The following is a 20,671-nucleotide window of genomic DNA, read 5'->3' on the forward strand; positions in this document are numbered from 1 at the left end:
CTGGCTCTATCAAACATTCACGAATGTAGTATTGACTCTCGCATAACACTAGCGAACCATTATATACATTTTAAATTACTTATCTTCTTCACAAAACGAGTGGTGAGCCACTTATTGCTGCTAGGCTAAATGCTATTTAGGTCAAAAAGGTAGCGTTAGCTACATTAGCTGACCTTTTTAACCATGTAAACTGGAGGGACAGCCCAAAACTACATGTATTTAGATTTTATGTTGAGTTAAAAATCACAGCCAGATTGTGACAGTATTTTACTATATTTTAATTTCACTATTTATTATCACAATATAGAGTTACAGTAACTCTCATAACTTTGTGGCAATTCTTCACACTACATTACTGAAAACAAATGTATTCTAATATAACAGTCCTGCACTAAATCTTCATAGCGTCAGAAAGCTTCTTGCATTCAGCATTACTTTAAAATTACAGAGAGAGCTGTTGATTCAATTGTGTTTTCATTTTGGAGGCTGTTGTTTGTAGCACTATAAACACTATAAAATTTAATATATAAAAAAAAGATAATCCCGTTGAATTACAACTTTCTGACACCGTTTCAGCGTCAACTGATGATTGTAACAGTCGTGAAGGAGGATTTAGTGCATTTGATTTATGTGCCTATGAGGCTGCAGATGGACGTTGAACAGCCCACATCACTTGATTCAGTGTGATCCCTGCTCCCTTTATCAGTGTTGCTAAGCAACTACTGGTTCCACAGAGTTAGTGCAGTTACATATTGAGTGCATTTCTGGTAATATTCTCTTCAAATTTAGTTTTGTAGCATCAACAACAATCAAAATTGTCAAAAGACGCTTTGCAGAAGCCAGAGCCTGAAACCCCCAGAGCAAGAACTGAGATGATTGCAGCAAAGAAGATGTTTTGTGGGCTGCTTTTTCCTTTCTTCTGCCTTCCTTCTGTTAGTAAGGGAGTTAAGATCCTGCATTTTGGTTTTGTTGTTTTGGGTTAAGCTAGCTGATTTGTATGAAGATTTCTTTTTGGTTTTGACCTCTACCTACCATGATGCTCCGGCAGAACCTATAAATCTGTTCAAAAAACAGCCAAAAGAAATCTGGAACACAGGTTCTTCATGCTATGTCATGGCCAGACAGGACATAACACCTGGTGCAACATCTGAGTCTCAGCTTCAAATTTGAGATGGTAGGGTCAGAGTTTGTCGTAAACAACATAAAAGCGTGGATCCATCCTGCCTTTTATCAATGGTTCAGGCTGCTGGTTGAGATTAAACTGTGTGGTTATGTTTTCTTGGCACGCTTTGGGCCCCTTAGTACCAGCTGAGTATGGTTTAAATGTCACAGCCTACCTGAGTATTGTTGCTGACCATGACCATTTCTTTATGACCACAGTCTAGCTATCTTCTGATGGCTGCCTTCAGCAGAATAACGCTCCATGTCACAAAGATACAACCATCGCAAACTGGTTTCTTGAACATGACATTGAGATCATTGTACTCAAATACCTCCACAGTCACCAGATGGTTGTACATCCGACATGCACGACGTTGCTGCCCGATCTGCGTGATGCTATCATGTCAGAATTGACCAAACTCTTTAACGAATGTTTCCAACACCCGTTGAATCCATGCCACCAAGAATTAAGGCAGTTCTAAAGACAAAACGGTGTTCACCCGGGGACCCATCTTAAGATTTCTTGGTTTGACAAACAAATAGCCAAACTTAGCATTAAAACTCGTGATTCAAAAACATGAAAAACTTACAGACAACCCGTGTGGGTGCATAGGCGGAAATAACTATATACACGAGTGAAAACTGGTGAAAATAAAATAAAAAATAAAAAAAGCTGTGATTTTTTTCAATGTCTGCTAGCGTTAGCATGGTTGCTAACATTAGCTGTCACACGTTCAAAACACCTCATTAGACTCTATCAGACAGAATTTCTAAAGTGGAAAAAAAGACAATACTCATTTAACGTTAGCAAACAACACATTTTACCTTTTAGGGTAAGATGTGGCATCTGTTCCAGCCGCATCCACGGGATCAGGGTGTTGTTCGCTCGGGGCGCCATCAACAAAGTGCTTGTTTTGAAAGAAGCAAACGTTGGTTAGCCGTATAGCACTAAATATAGTTAACTTAGCTCCAGAAATGACAGCTTTATCAACATGCGTTTATTATGTACTTATTAGTAAGCATAACAAACCATACTTGTATATTCTGAATATAGCTGCCTCTTACTTTTGAACATATGTAGGTATTTTTACTGACTCTGTTAACGTTGAACTGCCAGTGTGGTCGTCCACACATCTGAATCCAGCGGCGGCATTTCTCAATATTTACTTTCGGTTTGGGGAAAGGAATAAAAACTACTCCAGGACTGCGTTCTGGATATCGTGTGTCGTTATTGCAGGTGCCCCACGAACACCTTTTAACCATGTTTGTTCTTATTTTTGCTCACAGTTTCACTTTGCTTAGACGTTTTGTTTGTCTAACCGGACGTACCATAGCAACTGTAACTACGGTAGGAGCGTTCTGCTTGGTGGGTCAGCAGACCAATCAGAAGGCCAACCAGGGGTCATGTGGTCACGTGTGTGCGTGAGATGCGCGGCCCCGACAGTGATTACCATTGACTGCTCTAGTTCTCATTTTCACCACAGGAAGGGGCAGTTTTACAGAAATTAACATGTTGAGCTGTTAATAAAGCTTGAATATCTTCCTATTTGTAAAAAGAAGACATTCTTGGATTAACAATTCAACTGTCTATCTAAAAAATAAACATGAATGAGTCATTTGAAGTTTTTTTTTTGTTAAGCCTGTGACTAGATAAAACATAGAAGTGATCAAATCTATTAAGAAACAGGGACATAAACATATTTTAAGGGCTTTTAAGAGACCCTGTTTCATAAGAAATCTTTCACGTATGCCTCTTTTAATTATTCACTTTTATCTCTGCTTCACTTGGGCTTTTATGGTTTTATTCTGGGTAAGTGGCTTTGTTAGTGTCACTGTTTTATCCCACATTTGATAATCATTTGTTTTATTATTCTTAGAAATCACTTTGTTGTGTTGCTATGTGAACACTGCTAAGGTTGCTATGTCTGTATCTCCATAAACACCCGACACGCAAATTAGTGGAGAATAAAATAATCCTTTCTCTGTAAATCCAGAATACAGTCCCTCACATCATCATTCCCTTCTCTGCAGTTACTGTGTGCGTGTTCACACTTGGGAAGCTGCCCATTAGTACCACAGTTGGGGGTTAAGGGCGTTGTTCGAGGACGGTTTAATGGTGATAATGAGAGCAGGAAGTACCGCAGTGCCTCCATGTTAACAACTCTAACCTAAGGATCAAACTGGAGACACAAGCTGCTAAACTTCCCTCACCTTCAGGCCACCACTGCCCCCACATGTACATTTTTACATCTTTACATTTTTTAACTCAATATCTAAGCAGGAAATGCACAAATACTAATAATATAATTAATGGTGGTTTATCGGGATGCCTGTTGTACGGTATATTCTGAACAGGATCACTGTTGGGTTCATATTCTTCATGACACACTTTGCATCTACTGTGAAAAAGGCATTTTATCCCCATCCTGCTTTCTTCAATTAACTTTTTGCATTTCCCTTTCTGCATACTAATGTTTAGCAGCACCTCAGTATTTGCTTCACTTCAGATTGTGGTGGTCAAACAGTCTAATTCAAAATTTGATCATTAACAAGAGCATTTTCTTTTAATGTTAAATGGTTTTAACGATGACAATATTTGGGGCTTTAGGTTGCAAACTGTTGAGATTGTCACTACAGTAGTTTGATGTAAAACAGTTGCCTATTAACTCATATTGATACTCAGTTATATATTTTATGTATAACTGCTTTTTATTTTTTCCCCAATGATCCAACCTTACCGTGTAAATGTGACCCGGAACACTTTCAGTCCGGTCTGTGATGGACATTAATTACCAAAGACAAATATAAATGCTTTGACAGCTGTTTGATTTATTAACAGGTTTTCTATGTACACACACATTTGGCATATGTGGATCTTCGACGGGGTTTGGCATCAGTCCACTATGGCATGACTCAACAGTAATAACGCCAGCCTCTCTGTTTTACAGGATCAGTTGTGGAAAAACAGCTTGGCACACGGGGTGACAGTTTAAAAAAGGTCGTTGTGAACAAGGATGGGCAGAGCAGTATCTGTCATTTAAGGTCATTGAACCATCTGAAAGAAGAAATTGAACCTGTCGACCCAAAAAATAAATAGTTATTTCACTTTTATGGAAAGCATGCTATGTTCAGAGACTGGAATACACTTGAGCTTGTTTAATATGTGAGTAGTACAAACAAGACTTATTCATGAATGAGATGATAAAAATACAACACAAGGATGTCCAATGTACATTTTTTAGCTGTATCACTGCCAACATCAAGCACCGTCCATCACTAACATCATGTCCAAGTCGGAGAGGCGCTTCCTGGTTTACACTGCTATACTCACATTGCTACAGTACGTAATACTATTGCAGAGCTGCTACTGTATATTTACAGTCACTGGATACGGCATTTTCATAACGACACGAACAGTACTAGCTACATAAACTTATCTGCTAACTATAGACCTAAATATCTACAAACTCATTTACAACACAGAAAACCACGGCAGCGTAGTTGACTGAAAGTTCACTGTGGCGTATTTTTCTTAACATTAGCGCATCGTTGCAAAATTAATTTAGACATTTACATAAACAGACAATACCGCTTCAGATGAGCAGTCACTGTTTCACATATCAGCAGTAATATTATTATTATTATTTAAAGTTTTCCCATATTTATTTGGAAGATTTCCTTTCGGCCTTTAAGGAAGAACGGAAAGATGCAGGAAGTTGTGTCATAAATGTAAAAACAAAGCTAAAACAAAGACAAACTGGGCTGAATTTCCTTCAGGACGTTTCATCCAAGTAGCTTTTCCAGTTCTAAATGACTGCTGAGGAGTTTAGGTTTTTATACGGAACATCAGTGAACGGTGTCCACCTGAAACTCACGTGATTAGGGTCTGTTAACGACCAGATCCTCATCCTTTAATTAGAGGAATTGTTCAGATTAGTTGTTACTCTGCCAACCCATTACTGGCCAGAAACTCCAGATACAAGGTAAGAACGGAGGTGAACCTTTTTGGGCACAGATTGTTCCGGCTGTGTCTCAGTCCACCTCCTCTGTTCAGAGAGGGGTTTTCCAGTTTTACGTAGATGGCTTCCTTTACTCGTCTTTCAAACCATCTGTCTTCTCTTGCTAAAATACTGTTGTCCTCAGTCCGTTGTCCTTCCGGTGTGAGAGGACTGCTGAGTCTACGGCACTAGTCATTTAGGACTGAAGAAGCTACTTGGGAGATGATCTGTGTATTTGTGTTCACATCAGGAATTAAAAAAAAGGATGGTCAGGATGTAGGCAGGAAGACAAAGATAATGTCTGTATATAAATGAATGAAAAGAAATGCATCCTCCCTATAAATACAGATAAAGATCATGCATTAAACGTGTTCAGAGCAATACTGGGACTTCCAGGATAACGTGTTACATATCTTAACCTTAAACGTCTCCACAGCAGACTTGCTCTCTCTCTGCTAGCAAACACCCTCAAGACGAACATTTTCAAAAATCCCAGCAGAAGTCAAACCCGATGGGAGCCGCGTGGGATTCCCGCAATGTGACAAGAGGAGTTCTTAACTCAAAAGAGTCATGATCAGATCAGTCAATAACCATCTAAACATTTAACTCTGTGACCTGTTTTGGAGGATCTTAGCGTCTCACAGAAAGCTGTCCTCGGTGGCGACAAAGGAGAAGCCGTTGAAGGCGTTGCTGGCGCTGGTGCCGGCGTTGAGCTCTGGGGTCCGGCTGACCGAGCTGGGAACCATTTCTCTGGTGAACTCCGGATCAATGTGCTGAGTGTCAGCTGGTCCTTTCTGGAAGATGAGATAGTTGAAAGCTTTCAATGATTTTTCTTCACGTTTGACGTTTTCTACATTGTAGATTAATACTATAGAGATTAAAACTACAAAGGAACACATATGAAATTACATAGTGAAAAAAAGGTGTTTAAAAAATCATGAAGATGATTAAAAGAGTGTACAAAGCTGTCGTCCAAGCAAAAGGAGGCTACTTTACAGAATAGAAAATATGAAACATATTCTGGTTTGTTTAATAGACGTTTTGACTGGTTTCTTTCTCAAACAGGTCCTAGAACAAAAGTTTAAAGGGCCAGTTTATAAAAATTAATTGGATACCAGTTGCCATGGTAGCACGCATCCAAATACTGTACAAAGTGGATGATAGGAGGTCCATTCAGGAGTTGGTAGTGCCACTGTGGTTGATCTAAAAATGTCTTCAAGTATAAAAGGTCAAAGGGATTTTCCCAGAAAAGATTTGTTGGGAGATTTGTTGGCTGATCCCACTGGAAAATGTGTTGCACATGAGAAAAAAATCTTGGAAAAGATGAATGATTGTTGAAACATTTGAGGAGTTTTGTCTGTGGGAACGGATGTTACATGTAAAAGACCTGAGGAGCTGAGCAGGTCAGCAGACAAACTCACCACATTAGGGTTGTACGGAGGAGTGATTCTCTTGTGGTACAGGTCGTCCCAGTTGATTGGAGAGAAAAACGTGTGGTTCTTTATTTCTAACTGTAAATAAAATAAAAAACATACGCTATATTGACATCTTGAAGTTTATGCGACAAAAAAGGTTGTTCTCAGAAAGAGTCCTTCAGTAATACATTTTAGGAGAAGACTACATCTAATATTTAAATCAATTATCTCTATCTGAGACTAGGCTTATTTCTTATCTGAGAAAACGTCTTTTTAAATGTGCAGCAGAAACAGAAAGACACTTGTTTTTCAAAATGACTCACAAAGTCGGCGATGGCCCCGAGGCGTCTGCGCTGATCTTTCTGGAGAAGACCCACCAGCAGAGAGGAGACGGCGTCGGACTTCCCCGCAGGCAGAGACAGCGGATTGTTTAGGATCCCATTGTACATTTCACCGACATCCCGGCTGTAGAAAGGAGGCTGAAGTGGAAGATGGAGAGGTAGAAATAGAAACATATCGTATTAGTATATAATTAGACACTACTGTTCAGGTAAAATAAATCTACATTTTCAATAGATGTCTTCAGGAGATTCATGCTAACTCTGCTTATGACTATGATTCTGTGGCATAAGGGCCACATTTATGAATTTTTGATTGGCATTCATGGTCCCAAATAGACTGGCTAATTTCTTAGAAAATAAATATCAAATAGTCCTACAACCAATCAGAGCAATTAAGTTGGTAACCAATTCACCTCCACTGTTGTCAAGACTACGTCACTGTTACTCTTCTGTCCGCACAAATTGTTTGATTGACCTGGTAGATCTTTGCTGGAGCACGATTAATATTTTGTGGCGGAAAGTTAGGATAAGGATCCCAGAGGATAAAGATAAGGAGGATAAATTCAAAAGTTTTATTAATCTTCTCATCTTTCCTACAGATCCACACAAATGACACTGAGGTATTTCTTGTCTTGTACCAACTTCACGTCTCATGTCTCCCATCTCTGTGCTCAGTCATTCTAGCTCCATACAAACATTAGAGTGGTATCGATCTTTAAATGAAGCTCTCTGCAATAAGTATATTTCTCAAAATCTCTGTCAGTACTTTCTGTATGAAAACAAAGACACATACCAGGCTGTAGATCATCTCATAGAGCACTGCTCCCAGACACCACCAGTCCACTGTCCTGTCATACGGTTCCTTACGAAGAATCTCTGGTGCCAAGTACTTTAGAGAGAGCAAAACAACAAAAAATAAAACAAAGACAACTCTATGACTCTTAGACGACAGACAAATTACTACTTTTAGTTCTATTATATCAATTCCACTAAAAATTTGCAGCATAATATGCGAGCGTTGTTCATATTTAAAATACAGAGTGTCAGATTTGCTCCACTACTTTTTACTGTGACTTTCCTTTTGATTGATTTGTACGTAAATCTACTCACTTCTGGAGTGCCACAGAAAGTCGTGGTGGTTCCCTCCGGCTCTACGCCCTCTTTGCACAGCCCGAAGTCTGTCAGCACCACATGGCCCTGCGCACACAACACAAGCAGACATGCAAAAAGCTGCTGTCATATTTCATATTTCGCAAAATATCTGTCTTTATCTCAGTATACTTGTCAGTATTTGTAATAATGTATATTCAACCTTAACTACTTTTATACCTAATCTAATTTTTCTGACCTGCTCTGATCTGATCTTGTCTTAAAACAAATGGGGTGATCCTTACCTGAGAGTCTAAAAGAATATTCTCTGGCTTCAGATCTCTACAGTGAAGAAAAATAAAAACCAAGCAGACTGTCAGCATGGAAATGACTGCAGGAAATGGATTTCGCATTTAATTAACTGTGTGCGTGTCCATCTGACCTGTAAACGATGTTGAGAGAGTGGAGGTAGCCGATGGCACTCGCTACCTCTGCTGCGTAGAACCTCGCTCTGGGCTCTGAGAAACACCTCTCTCTCTGCAGGTGGAAGAACAACTGAAACAGAAAGGAGGAGGCGATGGAGGGAGAAATTAAAATGATGATTACTTTGAAGAGGAAAAAGCTTTAGGAAAGGAAGAGACAAACAAAGCAAAGGACGGACATTAGCCAGTTATACTTTTACTAGTGTCTGTGGTAAAATAATTCACCATCAGACCCACAGTGTCTTTGTAAATACATCAGAGTGTGCATCTGACTTTATTTGACATGTGTTTGGATGGGATTTCTTATTTGGTCTTATTAGCAAAACATACAGGACTAAAGCTACAGCGTGGACACAAGCGTTAAATGTTGCATAATAAATAAATTAATAAAAACCTTTTATTTGAGCTGCTCTCTTGTTGAAAATTAAGCCTAATTTGGCGCAAACAAAAGGAAACAGTTTGGATCTATCTTAAGGTACTTACGGATTTTGTTTTTGCACAGTCTTTATGCTAAGCTAGGCTAACTGTTGTAAACATTCTCTTGGTACAATACTGTAACTGAAAACCTACAGAAATTAAATGAGTGAGTAGTATCTTTCTGGTGAAAGTAATATTTTCTCTTCCAATAAATGTCTAAAAATAAGATGAAGTCAGCGGAACTTGTTGAGTGTCTTTAGTTTTAAATGACTCGTAGGGGGGATTTAGGTTTTTCTTAGACAACAACTGTGGTACCTACCTAAAACTCATATAACTAGGGTCTGTGCGCAAAATAGTCACCTGTAATTGGATACATTTGCTCAGATTAACCTGTTGGTGTCCTGTTTCTGCACATAAGTGTTATTCTAGTGACTCACTACTAGCTAGAAACTCCAAACCTAAGGTGTGAAAGGAGGAGAAACCTTTTGGGACAGATGTTAAGACTGACACATAGCTGATGTGGATTATAACTGGCGTCTCTGTCCCCTGTTCAGAAAAACCTATTCCAGTTTTAAATAGATGGTTTGCAATGTCCACATTTTAACTCCTATAATGTCCATCAGCAGGTGTAAGTGGACACCTGAAGGACAAGTCATTTAGAACTGAAGAAACCTCTTGAATGAAATGTCTTCAAGAAGATCCAACAAGTCAAATTTGCTTTATTTCTGATTTCTTTTTGTTTCGCTTGTTCAGATATATACCTCGACCTAGATGACTGAGAACCTTCACAGACATATTACAATAAATACATAAATCTTGTTGCGTCTTCTTTATAATGAGTTTACAAGCTCATAATGAAAGCAGTTTGTGTCATAAAGTTATCGATCTCACCACACACTATAAAGTCTACAGAGCTAACCTAGTAGATGTGACCTAATTATTATTGTCATCTGATACTGTTGATGTTGAACATAAAACCTTTGTTTTGCATAACACGATAAATTAAATGTCACAGGTCACTAAGGTAATTTAAGAGGTGACTAAAATGGGTCAGAGACAAAATACCTTTGACTTCATCTCTAAATAAATTGAATTTGGGTTTTTGTTTTTACTTTGTTGTTAGACAATTTCTGGCTAAGTTTACAGATGTAAATGAAGCATTCTCTGTTGATGTATTCATGTATTTAGTGTGAGACGTGTACCTCTCCCCCATTCACATAGTCGAGGACAAAGTAGAGCTTCTCTGGGGTCTGAAAGGAGTAGTGGAGCCGAACCAGAAAAGGGTGTTTTAGACTCTTCAACAGCACATTTCTCTCCGCCATGATGTTCTTTTGCTAAATGGAAAAAAAAAAGAAAAGAAAAGTGTAATAAAATATTGCACTAAACTGTGACATGAAAGCTGTGTGTATGTTAACCTCTACAAACAAACGTGGAACTGTAAAGAAGAACTGTGCTCATTTGGACCTCTGTGGCTGAATTCCTGGACCATCTCCAACTCTGCCTGCAGGTCAAAGATTTGTTTTGATGTTCTGTACTTATCACAGTCCACAGATTGGTCACGCTACATTAGACACACCCTGTCAGTTCCCTTCACGGTGTACTGTACTTAACACGCAAAATCAAACCTCAAGAAACACAGAGACGATGCAGGTCAAACAAGTATTAAGTGGATACTTGTGAATTTAAAGCTACAGTGCAGAACGTATGTCTCCCCCTTCTGGCAGTGAGAGTAATTACACAAACACTGTCGACACGTGTTTTTGACATGTACCTACAGTCTCTTCTCTGATGGTAATTGCAGACTGTAATCCTTCCTCTGGACGACACAGCTCCAGAAACTATTCTTGGATGCTTCCAAGTGCAGGACTGTCAATTTAAAACTCATTTGTTTTCAGTGAAATAGTGTCCCTCTTCTTGAGACACACAATACTGACTCAGGATAAGAAGATAAAGGTGGAAAATCTCACAGCAGGCCAAGAGGAAAACGTGTGATAGTATCTCCTAGAGTTATTAGTAAACAGTGTTTTGACCCTTAATCTTATCTAATCTGCAGCTTGTTCTGTACAAAGAACAGATTTTACAACTCCCACAAAACAAACTGGGCCGCCTCTGTGTTTGTGCGTGAATATCTAATCAAACACACTCCAAGTTAAAGTCTGTTTCATGGCACTATTCACAGTAAAGCAAGGTAAAAATAATAAGAATAATAAACAGAAATTGACAAAAATCCAAGAAACTGCAGCGCCCACCTCTTTTTTCTTCAGGATGATTTTCTTCTGCAGCACTTTGACGGCGTAGAATTTGTTGTCGGCTTTGAGTTTGGCGAGCAGGACCTGCATGGAGGTTTGTTTAGTGAACATTATGCACCAGCATCTCCACAACGCTGGTGTCAGGACATTACATCAAAGAAGTGCACACAACACAAGATATGTGATCTGTGGAAACAGATGATACTGAGAAATCTGAGACGTGTGTTGATACAAAGAAAAAAATAACGATTAATGGCCTGAAATACCCCTGGAGCGAATAAAATGTGGAAATCAGGGAATACAGGGAAGCGGTTACATTACGACTTTCCTGTATATTTTGAGTTCAGCTTTGGTATTTTGATTCTCAAGGTAGGCATGAGGGGCCTCACTGGATGGTACAGTTAATGATTCATGAAGCAGGCTGCACATTCTGGTCTGGCAGCAGTCAGCAGGTAGACTCTCTCTGACCCTGTCTGCAATGTCAGCAACAGCTCACTATCACTACCCTCCCTCTCTTCTGTCAGACAAGGTCAGTATAATAAAGTCCCTGCTGCTAAGCTGAGTAACTATTCATGTATTTGACCAACCATTAATAACAGCAACGGGGTTTGTTGTTTGCTCGCTTTAAAATAAAAACAAAATCTTTCACTCAGGCGTCCCAGCTGGTGAATATGTGAACGGAACAAGGAAACTACTGAGAGAAAAAAAAAACAGCACATAATTGTTTGAGCGTTACCTTTCCAAAGGTCCCTTTGCCAATGACAGCCAAGAAGTCAAAGTCAGTGGGTCTGGCACTGGAACAAGAAGTAATATATTAAATGGGTTGTATTGTTTGGAGGACAGTGTTTCAGAATAACCTCTGAAGCACGCTATTTATAACAGCTCACACATGGTGCAAAGGTAACCAGTTAAAAAAAAGTCATTTTCTTAGAATTTTTCATACTCAGAAGTGAGATACTCTGATCTGATATACACCGATCAGTCACAACCATTTTGCTAAGATCTAATGTTCTTCTGGGAAATCTGGATCCTGGCATTTATGTGGTCGTTCCTTTGATACGTAGCACCACCTCAACATTGTTGCAGACCAAGAACACCCACATCTTACATCCTGGTGCCATATGTTCCCCAGCTAAGACCAGACCACCTTCCTCCAGTTCTCATGTGTCCAGCGTAGGAGCTTCCATCAGTGGACATGGGTCAGCATGGACACCCTGACCGGTGTGCAGCTACACAGCCCCGAACGAAACAAACTACTACAGTAACTCGTCTGTTGGACTGGATCAACGGCCCAGCCTTTTTTACCCCACATGCATCAATGAGCCTAAGCCTTCCATGTCTCTGTCACCGGTTCAGTGCTTTTCCTTCCTTGTACCACTGCAAACCAGAAACACCTCTGCAAGAGCTGCAGTTTTGGAGATGCTATAATCTAGTCATTTAGAAATCACAACTTGTCCCTTGTCAAAGACTCTCATATCCTTCCACTTGTCCATTTTTCCTGCTTCTACTTCACTTGCTGCCCAATATATCCCACCCACTGACAGGTGCCATGATAACCAGATAATCAGTGTTATTCATTTCACCTGTCATAATGTTATGGCTGATCGGTGTACATAATATCCAAATAAGCAAATACAGTAAGCTATGTGGAGCTGTGTGATAAAGGGAGCTAGTGAGAGCAGAGATACTGACTGTGGGTTAGCTGAAGGTCCCAGGTTGACTTCGTCACGAGGAGAGGACGATGGTGACCGCAGCTGGAGAAAATAGAAACGAAAATATTTAACACAACGTTCAAGTCTAAAGTCCTCCTCCAGCTGATAGTGAGTCCAGATTACATTTCAAAACTTGCACATCAAAAATGAAGCACCGGAAAATAATACTAATAACATCAGTTAATCAGAGTTTGATGTTTTCAGAATGAAATGGAAGGGCTTCGTGACAGGCGTGTGACAATTTAATCTGAATGTCCTTTCTGGACAAAAGATGCTTCCTGCAAACATGTCTTCATTTAAACTGAGATATCCGGCCCAGAAGGGGGGGAAACGAAAACCGGAATCTCTGAATGAATTCATTATTTCTACTTTGAGACTAAATCAACACCATGAAGTGGTTGCAGAAGGCAAAGGAAGTTCAGCCTGAGGATTCGAGTCACATTTCACAGAACTGCTCATGAAACCCTATCATTGTTAAAGATCATGTGTTTGAGATATTACGGGATTTTAATGTTTGACTCTTGGCTGCGCGGCTGAATCACACTGTAGTTACGTGATATCGTGACAAGCCCCTGTCTTTTATGAATCCACATGAAAGGCAGCAACGGCACCAAAACAGCCATAACTCTACTCTAAAATCTCCAGGATGTGCTGCTAATAGTAGTTTCCTCCCGAGATGTTTCTTAAATTTGAACCTGAAATTCTTAAAACTGAAATTTAAAATGTCAGAAACGGAAATGAAATGAAAGCATTAGTATCACTCACATTACATTGTGCCATGGCTGTTGTATTCCACTCACACTGGAGGCTCAGCATCGGTGTTTGATAGCCCTGTGAGAGCAGAGGAGAAGACTCATGTATATTACACCTCGGGATTAAATTAATTCATTCATTCAGGGTCGCGGGGTCTGCTGGAGCCTATCCCAGCTGTCATCGGACGAGAGACGGGGTACATCCGGGACAGGTCCCCAGTCTAACACAGGGCTAACACAGAGAGACAGACAACCATTCACACTCACACCTACGGCCAATTTAGAGTCACCAATTAAACTAACGAGCATGTCTTTGGATGGTGGGAGGAAGCTGGAGAACCTGGAGAGAACCCACGCAGACATAGGGAGAACATGCAAACTCCACACAGAAAGGCCCAGTCAACCAACACGCCACTGTCATGTCTTTCAATTTTACTCATTGCTGGCCGACTAATTTCTTCTACTCTCTTGCTTTTATTAAAATGTGGGGGCCAATTTTTCAAACTTCAGGAGGGTTAAAACCTGTTGAGACTTGCTTTTAGGTAAAGGTTACAATAAGGTTAGGGTAAGACACCTTAGCTGGGACGGCCAGGTTTAGGGCAAAGGGCTAGGGAATGCCTCATGCCCTTTCAAAGATCAACACACACATTGCACACACACGAGTCTGTGTGTGTGCAATGTGTGTGTTTGCTGACCTCGGTGTGACGGCCTGAGGACCCAGAGGAGCTGGTAGTTCTGGTTCGCAAGGAACGTGATGATGGAACAACAAAAAGACAATAAGGGACATTGTGTATACATTGTGTATTGCATGTATATGTATGTGTGAGCACTTGTATTACTCATGTTGTGGGGACATGCATTTTTACATATTGTGGCAAATCTCTCACTAACAATTCCCCACAACGTAAATTGTTCAATTTTAGTATTCATGTTACGTTAAGTTTCCAAGAAATTAACATAAATCAGTGTAATGTCCTCTGAAGTGATGGAAACACAAGTGTATGTGTGTGTGTTTGTGTGTCGAGTGACTGTGTCATTGAACGTGTTTATATGGTAAATATTGCTGTGTCATTTTCATAACTGTTGAAACATATGGGACGATCAAGGGCACGCACACACACACACAAACACACAAGTGAAACAAACGTTTTCTGCCTTCCACACGGCAACTAGAGCAATTTTACAAAGCTGTCTCGCCACACGCTAGTGCCGCGCAGATCTAAATCTCACAGTTAAGAGTTAAAGCAGTGCAGTTTCAGCTGTAAAAATAATAAATGCAGATGTTATCCCAACATGAGGTGCCTGTCTACTGAAAAACATTTGATTTCTCATGCTTTACAACATTAATGTCTCCCCCAGTGTCACTTTCTCTGCACCTTATTGCACTAAGTTGCCTCTGTCCCGTGCAAATCTACTTTAAAATGAAATTTTACCAATTGCATCAGTTTAAGACCATATTTCCACAATGAGATTTCCACCCGAAGAAAGCATTTAGTTGACAAATTCAACAGAAACACACAGGTCGGAGGTCATTTGTTAAAAAGGTGACGAGAGACAAAAGTGCTGCTTATTTTTCTTTGCAGTTTGCATAAACCACATAATTCAGGTGACGTACAAAATGAACTTCCTGCACAGACCAAAGCCTGGCTGAATGCACTGCCGCTGATAAATGATGAATAAGAACACGGAGGGTCATAAAGAGGACATGTTAGGGAATTACAATAACAGAAAAGGTTGAAGGGTGAAGTTCCTTTTACGACTGAGGCGTTACACTTTGGGTTAAAATTGGCATCAGACTCACAAACACCAGAGCCAATTTGACGTTGAGGATGAAGTCAACTGCAGGCAAAAACACTATAACCAGAAATGGCTGAAGTCAGGGGCAGCTGAAGTGGAGGACTAATGAATAAAAATAAATAACGGAAAAGAAAGTTGACATTCTCTCTCAGACTGTAGACTTAAATTTAAATTAGGAGATGCGTCCGTGGATCATTTGTTTGTTTGGTTTCTTTTATCTCAAAGTGACACGATAACCTTCGTTAATCTACCAGTATTGAGTAAAGCTACACTCAGGACAACAAATTCCTCAGAGGGCACAGGAGAACGAACCACTAAAAACTTAAATAATCCCACAGGTTCAGACATGAATGGCACACAGCCGATATAAGATGAGAATCTGCCACGTTTGCTCACACATACAAGGAATTTGTTTGGGTGCTTGCTAGTAATCATAGTAAGAAATAAGAAACAACATAACATATGCAAAGAATATGTATAAAGTCTTTGAATAGCAAAGAAACTGGTGACTGAGAATAAGCGGCGTGGGAAAATCTACCAAGCACAGATCTGTACATTATCAGATGATATGGTTATTACCCTGAAGTATGTCAGATATCATACAGTATGTTTGTATATTTTAGCACGACAAGCTTCCAAGCAAGTTGATTAGCAGACGCTGGAATAGGTGATTAGGAGAAAACAATCTACAAGTGTCTAGAAAATTATATGTGTAAAAAAAAGACATAGAAGAGCAGGGCTGCAGTTTGTGCTCACCTGTGTGCAGAGGATGAAGTGTGCAGGTGTTATGCTCAGGTCAGGACACTGAGCTCTGGCAGCAGCAGGAAACTGAGACTCTAGCCTTGTTTCTGTTTGTTATGAAGGAAGGTCGGCAGGTTGACTTTAAGGGAGTGAATCATTGATGAAAAGTTACAGGGCTTTTTACGAGGCGGAGCAACACAACAGACTTGCTTGTGTGTGTGTGTTACTTCCTGACTCTGCTCTGTACTTTCAAAATAAGACAAGTAGTCTAGATCAGCTTTTACTCTACATGCACAAATAATAGAAGTTAGAATTAGGAGAAAATAGAACAATCTGCATTCAACTGTGTTAAGAAAATTAATATAAATTGCATATATTTCTATAAATGCACAATAGGGGATTATTATGCTGGAGCGAGTTAGCCTATTTTAGCATAAAGACTAAGGTAAACAGAGTTCTCTTCAAAAAGTAGAGAAATGTGATATATAAACGGCTGGCTACAATAGTTGCAATAAATCAATAAATAAAACATAAAGAAATGGTTTATGTTTCATTAATTTTAAAACAACTCATCAGTCTCTGAGCTGTTTTCTAGCTTGGCTGGTTTAGTTAGCTTAGCCTCCTGTATGTAGCAAAGTCTTGCAGATGAGTGTGGCGACAACGTTCACATCTGACTTTGGTAATGAAAGTGAAAATGGATCTTATAGACATTACAGGCAACATTTTGTTGGTGAAATATCCTGCAGTCCTTTCAGTGTAATACTCAAACTGACTCGGATTAAATCCATGAGCTAGCTCGCTGCTAGCGATACATGTTGCCTTCAAATTAGCCTTGGTGGCTTTGACGGTTGACCCACTGTTGCCTAGCAGCAGTGTTCTCGTGGCTTAAGATTACCACCAGACATAGAAATAAACACGTACGTACGTGTTTATTTCTATGACCACCAGAGCAGGAAGCATTTATTCAAATTTAGTCATATAAAGTTAACTTCATAATTTTATTACACTGAGAAAATTTCCCCAACAACCACATCCTTTCTGTGCCTAAGTTACCTGGTCGTTGCCTAGCTAACTGTTAGCCTCGGTGGCTTCTAGTAGATGCTAATAGTTGCCTGGCTAGCTGCGGTATTTTTATGACTATTTGTTGCTGTCTATTGAAAGTGTATTGTTAATTAATAAATTCCAAACTACTCATATAAAGCTTAAGTAATCATTTTATAACATGTCTAAGAATAAAATCCCAACAACCACATATTTTCCGGGCCTTTACATTTCTTACATTAAGTTACCCGGTCGTTGGCTAGCTAACTGTTAGCCTTGGTGGCTTCTAGTAGATGTTAATAGTTGCCTGGCTAGCTGCGGTATTTTATGACTATTTATTGCTATCTATTGAAAGTGTGTGGTTATTTAATATATTCCAGATTACTGATATAAAGGTTACTTAATAATTTTATAACATGTCTAAGAAAAAATCCCAACAACCACATCATTCCTGTGCCTTTACATTTCTTACATTAAGCTACCTGGCCGTTGGCTAGCTAACTGTTAGCCTCGGTGGCTTCTAGTAGATGCTAATAGTTGCCTGGCTAGCTGCGGTATTTTTATGACTATTTGTTGCTGTCTATTGAAAGTGTATTGTTAATTAATAAATTCCAAACTACTCATATAAAGCTTAAGTAATCATTTTATAACATGTCTAAGAATAAAATCCCAACAACCACATATTTTCCGGGCCTTTACATTTCTTACATTAAGTTACCCGGTCGTTGGCTAGCTAACTGTTAGCCTTGGTGGCTTCTAGTAGATGTTAATAGTTGCCTGGCTAGCTGCGGTATTTTATGACTATTTATTGCTATCTATTGAAAGTGTGTGGTTATTTAATATATTCCAGATTACTGATATAAAGGTTACTTAATAATTTTATAACATGTCTAAGAAAAAATCCCAACAACCACATCATTCCTGTGCCTTTACATTTCTTACATTAAGCTACCTGGCCGTTGGCTAGCTAACTGTTAGGCTTGATGGCTTCTAGTAGATGCTAATGGTTGCCTGTGTTTTCACTACTTTATACCATATAGCCCTCTCCTTTTCCATTAAAAAGTCAATTAGTTAACATCCATTACCATTCCTTGTTCCTGTTCGAAAAATCCAGAATCTATTAATATGCAAGTAATTTTCAGTGTACTACTGTGAGTTTTGCTTCATGTAGATGCTACTCAATTTTAGGTGAGCACAAAGAAAATGTATTTTGTAAAATGTAGTTCTAGTTTAATGACACAACTAAATATGTTTTCCACTCTGCAAATGAGCATGCTTTTTTATTTTTCAGACCATTTGTGGCCTGTTTTCTCCATCAAACAAATATAAATGTCCTACACCAGCTGCTCCTGGTTGTGTCATACATTTACCACTCAACACTCAATTCAGTACTTTCACTTTGCAGCTTGAAGTTATCGGCAATGCCTGTTTTTCTGGCCTGTGCACTGCAACAAGCTGATAAGCACCGAGGGTGTGGAAGGACTTGTTACCACCACAGCCAACTGTTGACGACAATATGGTCAATAGGGGGATGTGATATGAGCAAAGTGAGTTTATAGTCAATAGTAGGACGCGCACGATACCTGCATGAGCACAGGAAATGTTTGTCATCGCGCAAATGAGACAAGAGGCAGAGGCGTTAATCAGACAAGACAGCTTTGGACGTTTATTAATGAATTCATATGGACCGAATGATGTTTGTGACCCAAGATTATCTTGACACGCACGCACACCCACACACACAAATCCCACCAGAGAGACACACACAAACAGGTAATATTTGAGATTCCAAGAGCCCTTAAAACATTCACCTTTCGTCTCACGATATCAACTCCACACAGTATTTTTACCCAGCTCCAACATAAAATGTAAACATTTTGGAGAACACAGTCTGAATGGAGTTTCCATCGCATGTAAACTGCAGAGAGCTCCATTTGGCTTCATACCAAATACATGTTTATAGTGCGAAAACTTGGATTTTTGCACTCTCTAGTGATCGAAAGTGGGAATATCAGTGTGTAAAATCTTTGAGGGTTTCACAGTTGTGCTAAAATGCCAATGCAAAGAGTCTTTTTCATCTGTCAAGAATTACCAAAAAATAATTTAGCATCTTTTGCATATAGAAATAAAAATAAAACAAACACTGACTCTTTCTAGTCAGCGCAGAGGTTAACGTTTTAAACATTACAGCTCCTCTGTCACTGTACTTTTCACATTGACGGTGCAGCGAGGAGAATTTTGAAGAGGTAAACACAAATCACCTTAAGATAACCAGGAAAATGAGGTTAATCGTCTTCCACCGACAAATATTTTTCAGCCTGAATAAAGTAGCTTATTTAACTTCTATTTTAGACTATCCCAGTGCAGCATTTTGTCTAATATACTATACAAGGAGCTGTAATATTATATAAGTGTTAGAGAATACAGTACTTTTGTCTCCACTTCTTTATTGCACAAAACGTGAAGCTTACAGGAGCCTCACTGACCAGCCTTACTTACTGCATTTCACTTTTTGCCCACATTTCCCCCATAGTTCAGTCCTCCCATCTATTGTCTTTTATCAAACATTTGTGTTTTCCTCTATTCCTATTTGTACACCCAGTATTTTAGTATGTTATCCCCGATTGCTGAGTTCAACTTTGAGTGATATTATCTTTGCCTGTCATGGCAGTGGTTACAAACTGATGGTTTTGTCCAAATCTGGGTAGAGGCCACATGTGCACTTCTTTCAAAGATGTGTCGAGCTCTTTGCAGGTGTGCTCTTAACTGACTTGCGTTACAGTTTGCATGAGTGAATCAATACAGTTCAGTTTGAATTGCACCACAAACTACCTCCTCCAAAATCATCATCCAGTTGAATCACCACATTTCTGACACTGTTCAAATTTAAACTGAACATTAAAACAGTCATGAAGGAGGATTTAGTGCAGGACTGTTATATCAGAATGCATTCGTTTTCACTAGAGAACCTGATAAACTGGCAAGCGAGTGTATTCTCCGTCAGGATGTAATAGTACGAACAGTACTAGTTGGAGAATATTGACTGCTTTGGTCCGCTTGTGGGGAGCAAAAAGAAAAACCTCAAATATTTTTCTAGTTGAAGCGTTTCCAAGATAATTTAAATTCAACATGAAAACGTGTGACTGAAAATTTGCTTACTCTAAGTTTCAGTCAAGCATCCTGTACACTATACACTGCTCGTGAGGTTTCGGGGTTTGTAATAATAAAACCCAGATACTGAACTCAACACATCAGCTGTAAACACCACTAAATACCTTCCACATCTGTCCACTTTAAGACATTTCTTCTTTTTCTCCCAAAAAAATATCTATATTTTCTATTTCCACTTCTTTGTCCAATCTCCCAAGTTTTATTTATTTTTCCCTTAACCCTGATTGGACCTCCACCTCCCTCCCTCCCCGCTCCCTCTCTCTGATGGGTACAGGACACCAAACACATGAAAAAAAAAAAGGGGG

At 39.4% G+C, this 20,671-nt stretch overlaps 1 protein-coding gene across 2 annotated transcripts; it reads right to left on the bottom strand.

Moving 5' to 3' along the window:
* Window positions 1–3,970: 3,970 nt before the first annotated feature.
* Window positions 3,971–16,378, bottom strand: sgk2a (serum/glucocorticoid regulated kinase 2a). 2 transcript variants are annotated; one of them, XM_084553542.1, is made up of 14 exons: window positions 16,170–16,378; window positions 13,630–13,695; window positions 12,845–12,906; window positions 11,889–11,946; window positions 11,153–11,236; window positions 10,106–10,237; window positions 8,447–8,559; window positions 8,310–8,346; window positions 8,026–8,112; window positions 7,709–7,804; window positions 6,898–7,053; window positions 6,581–6,670; window positions 5,775–5,953; window positions 3,971–4,235 (listed from the first exon to the last, which is right to left on the bottom strand). In XM_084553542.1, exons 2-13 carry the CDS (start codon window positions 13,678–13,680, stop codon window positions 5,798–5,800), a joined length of 1,122 nt encoding a protein of 373 aa, XP_084409668.1. In that variant the 5' UTR covers window positions 13,681–13,695; window positions 16,170–16,378; the 3' UTR covers window positions 3,971–4,235; window positions 5,775–5,797. The 2 variants fall into 2 exon arrangements, with proteins under 2 accessions (XP_084409668.1, XP_084409667.1); XM_084553541.1 differs by having other exon boundaries at window positions 3,971–5,953; window positions 16,170–16,377.
* Between the last annotated feature and the right edge of the window lie 4,293 nt (window positions 16,379–20,671).

The sequence above is a fragment of the Chelon labrosus genome (assembly GCF_963514085.1).
Source record: "Chelon labrosus genome assembly, chromosome: 10".
Classification (NCBI taxonomy): Eukaryota; Metazoa; Chordata; class Actinopteri; order Mugiliformes; family Mugilidae; genus Chelon; species Chelon labrosus.